Here is a 4,632-nt window from a genome sequence, read left to right as displayed (position 1 = left end):
GCTCTTGTTGCCCAGGCTGGAGTGCAGTGGCATGATCTTGGCTCACTGCAACCTCTACCACCCGGCTTCCGGTAACTCTCCTGCCTCAGCCTCCCAAGTAGCTGGGATCATAGGTGCATGTCGCCATGCCCAGATGACTTTTGTATTATTAGGAGAGACAGAGTTTCATCCTGTTGGGCAGGCTTGTCTCGAACTCCTGACCTCAGGTGATCTGCCCGCTTCAGCCACCCAAAATGTTGGGATTACAGGCATTAGTCACTGCACCCAGCCAACATCCACTTTTAATAAGCTCACAGTGAGGTAAGGAGTCCAGGAATCATCAACGATGATAAATAATCCTTGAAAATGTGGTTAAGAATTAAATAACATGATGAGTGTAGGTTTCCTTTCTGGGTGATTAAAATATTCTAAAATTGATCGTGGGGATGGTTGCATAATCTGTGAATATACTTGTAAGGTTTATTCTCTGTGAGGTATATTGCTGAGTTTAAAATGAGAAAACTGAGGCCAGCATAAAAAGATTAAATGCCAATTTATTCGGCTCCCAGGCAAATTCGGCTCCATGGTCCCCGAGAAAGAGGCCAGGGAAGTCATGTCTGACTTCCCTCAGGCATGGGGTTATACAGGGAGGGAAGGCGCTCTGATTGGCTGTCGGGAAACAGGACGTGGATGTGGCAAGCTGCTATAGGTAGGTAGGCGGGATTTCCGGTGAGCGGGCTGGATGGGGTTATACGCTATTGGGCAGGTTTTGGCGGGGCTTCTTTTAAATTTTGGTGGGATTTTCCAACGGCTGGCTAGGTGCCGAGTGCAGAGTTTAGTGTTGAGTGCAGATCCTGGTGCTGAGTGCAGAGGGGATTTCCAACGGTGGGCTAGGTGCCGGGTGCAGAGTTTAGTGTTGAGTGCAGAAGTGGGCGTGGCAAAGCTAGATGCTGAGTGCAGATTCTGGTGATGTAATGTCAGGCGTGGAGAGGGATGGGCGTGTCCGAGCTCCCAGCCTTACAATACTAAAAACCACTGATTTATAATTATAGACTTTAAATGGGTGGAGCTGTATACGGTGGAGAGGGTTAGACTATTGCTCGAGTCCAGGAGTTCAAGGCTGCTGTGAGCTATGATCGCACCACAGAACTCCAGCCTGGGGAACAGAGGGAGACTTCATCCCCAAAAAAAAAAAAAAAAAAAAAAAAAAAAAGAGTGAATTACGATATCCCCCAGTAACCACCGGGGATTGGTTCCAGGATTTTGGCATGCAATTTCCCCTCCATTTCTGCAGGTTTTGCATCACTGAGTACTGTGTTTTCCATCCTCCTTTGGTTGGAAAAAGGCTGTCTATAAGTGGACCCACAGAGTTCAAACCCACAGAGTTCAATTCTATGTGTGCCGTGTAAACTATATTCCAACAAAGCTGTTAGATTATAATGGAAGAAGCAGCCAGGTGTGGTGGCGGGTGCCTGTAAATCCCAGCTACTTGGGAGGCTGGGGCAGGAGAATCGCTTGAACCCTGGAGGCGGAGGTGGCAGTGAGTCAAAATCGCGCCACTGCACTGCAGCCTGGGAACAGAGCAAGACTCCATCTCAAAAAAATAATAATAAAATAAAATAAAATGAAAGAATGGCCTGGTGCAGTGGCTCACGCCTGTTTTCCCAGCACTTTGGGAGGCCAAAGTACACAGATCACCTGAGGTTAGGAGTTCGAGACCACCCTGGCCAACATGGCAAAACCCTGTCTCTACTAAAAATACAAATATTAGCGGGGTGTAATGATGGGTGCCTGTAATCCCAGCTATTTGGGAGTCTGATGCAGGAGAATCGCTTGAACCTGGAAAGTGGAGGTTGCAGTGAGCTGAGATTGCCCCATTGCACCCCAGCTTGGGCGACAGAGCAAGACTCTGTCTCAAAAAAAAAAAAAAAAAAAGAGTTAAGTGTCATGGTGCAGGCTAGAATGGGTGGAAAATGATAAATAGTACCTGGGGGAGGTAGGTCTGGAGGCTTAGTTTCCAGTGGAAATCAAGGTAGCAGAGAGGGAGGCAAGGCCCAGGAGAAGAGGGGACAGGGACAGAGAGAAACGGGGGTGTGACGAGACCAGAAGACCCGTGAGGGAGCTGCCCCTCCTTCCCTTTCTCCCCCATCTGAGGAGGCAGAGTCTCAATATTGACTTATCCATGTCTCTTTTTCACAGATTCACTACCAAAAGAGGCAAGAAAGTCTGTACCCATCCAAGGGGAAAATGGGTGCAAAGATACATTTCTTTGTTGAAAACTCAGAAACAATGTGACTCAGCTAAATTTTCATCCAAGGACGCCTGGACCCCGCTCTTGGCTCTGCAGCCCTCGGGAGAGCCTGTGCAATCTTTTCCGAAGCCTCCACGGGCCTGGTGGGGAGGAGAGGGTGTTTTCTTTTTTCTTTCTTTCTTGTTTTTTTTTTAGACAAACTTTCGCTTCTGTCGCCAGGCTGGAGTGCAGTGGTGGGATCTTGGCTCACTGCAACCTCCGCCTCCGGGGTTCAAGCAATTCTCCTGCCTCAACCTCCCGAGTAGCTGGGATTACAGCCTTGGCCACCATGCCCAGCTAATTTTTGTATTTTTAGTAGAGATGGGGTTTCACCATTTTGACCAGGCTAGTCTCAATCTCCTGACCTCGGCAATCCACTTGCCTCTACTTGGCCTCCCAAAGTGCTGGGAGCTATTGGTTTTCTTCAAGGAAAGGAAATTGATTCCATAAGCAGGACTGGCTGCCTGGGAGGTCCCCAACCCCCAGCTGACCCTGATACTGAATTCTGCCCTGGGTTTTTGTTTGTGCAAAAAAGCAAGGACAATTTTAATACGTTTTGGTAAAATGCTCAGTGAATGTTTTAACATTATTTAGGGAAATAAGAAATAAGTTTATTTTATTTGGAAAGGTAAATTCTGTGCAACACCTCGCAGCCTGTCTGTGCTGTGTAAATGTAGGAGCTCTGTGTTTGGCAGTTTTCTCTAAGAAAGCAAGACACTAGTTAGTAAACGTGAGTATTATCTACCTACCAAATGGAGGATACCTATCTCTATACAGCTTAAATAAGCGTTTTACAAATATAATCAGCCAGGTGCAGTGGCTCACAGCTGTAATCCCAGCACTTTGGGAGGCTGAGGTGGGAGGATCACTTGAGCCCAGGAGTTTGAGATGGGCCCGGGCAACATAGTAAGACCCATCACTACAAAAAACTTAAAAATTACTCAGACATGGTGACATGTACCTGTAGTTCCAGCTGCTCGGGAGGCTGAGGTGGGAGGATTGCTTGAAACTGGGAGGTTGAGGCTGCAGTGAGCCATGATGGCACCACTGCACTCCAGTCTGAGCAACAGAGGAGGACCCTGTCTCAACTAGTAATAGTAATTAAGACCAGCCTGGACAACACATTAAAACCCTGTCTCTATGAAAACACAGAAAATTAGCCAGGCATGGTGCTGCACGCCTGTGGTCCCAGCTACTTGGGAGGCTGAGGCAGGGGGATTACTTGAGGCCAGTAGTTGGAGGTTGCAGTGGGCCAAGATCACACCACTGCACTCCAGCATGGGCAACAGAGCGAGGCCCTGTCTCAGAAGTATTTTTAAAATATGTATATGTATATAATAAAATAGTAATAATTATTATTTTTGCAATTTCTTGAAACTTTTTGAGAATCTATACTGTTTATAATTCTTAATTATTAATATCTATAATCATTATAAATTCACAAGAAGTTGCAAAAATAGTGTGGAGAGGTCAGGTATACCTTTTTTATTACTGAGACAGAGTCTCACTCTGTCACCCAGGCTGGAGTGCAGTGGCATAATTATAGCTCACTGTAGACTCTACCTCCCTGAGTTCAGGTGATCCTCCTACCTCAGCCTCCCAAGTAGGTAGGACTACAGGCACGGCCCACCACATCCAGCTTATTTTTGTATTTTTTGTAGAGACAAATTTTCACCATGTTGCCCAGGCTGATCTCAAACTCTTGGGCTCAAACAATTTGCCCGCCTCAGCCTCCCAAAGTCCTGGGATTACAGGTGTGAGCCACCCTGCCCAGCCCCCAAATCTATCTTTTACTTAGTTTACTCCAATGGCTACATCTTACATAATTATATTGCAATCACAAACCCAGGAAACTGACATTAGTATGAAGTGTGTGCATAGTTCTGTCACACTGTCATTTTGTTTTTCTTTTTGTTTTGAGACAGAGTTTTGCTCTTTTTACCCAGGCTGGAGTGCAATGGTGCGATCTTGGCTCACCACAAGCTCTGCCTCCCGGGGTTCAAGTGATTCCCCTGTCTCAGTCTCCCAGTAGCTGGGATTACAGGCATGCACCACCGTGTCCAGCTAATTTTGTATTTTTAGTAGAGATGGGATTTCTCCATGTTGGTCAGGCTAGTCTCGAACTCCTGACCTTAGGTAATCCACCCACCTCAGCCTCCCAAAGAACTGGGAAGTGGGTGGGAGAATCCATAAGTGCTGAGGCAGGAGTCAGAAGCCCCAGCCTATTCCCACATAAATAATGAAGAAGAAAAGAACTAGACATAAAACTATAGTAGTTATTCATAGGCGATCTTATTCACAGGTAACCATTAAGATATATATATATATATATAATATATGTATTCAGCATCTTTTTTTTTTTT

The 4,632-nt window shown here is 46.2% G+C and overlaps 1 protein-coding gene across 1 annotated transcript in view; it reads left to right on the top strand.

Moving 5' to 3' along the window:
• CCL26 (C-C motif chemokine ligand 26) overlaps nt 1-4,632 on the top strand; it is a 12,388-nt gene that overhangs the window by 5,416 nt on the left and 2,340 nt on the right. The window contains exon 3 of the mRNA XM_037740391.1: nt 2,179-2,387. Within this exon, the coding sequence (XP_037596319.1) occupies nt 2,179-2,387 (209 nt within the window). The remainder of the gene's footprint in view (nt 1-2,178; nt 2,388-4,632) is intronic.

Source organism: Cebus imitator, unplaced genomic scaffold (genome assembly GCF_001604975.1).
Source record: "Cebus imitator isolate Cc_AM_T3 unplaced genomic scaffold, Cebus_imitator-1.0 Scaffold82, whole genome shotgun sequence".
Taxonomy (NCBI): Eukaryota; Metazoa; Chordata; class Mammalia; order Primates; family Cebidae; genus Cebus; species Cebus imitator.
Note: the sequence above shows the minus strand (reverse complement) of the source record. Positions and strands in the feature narration are given on the sequence as shown.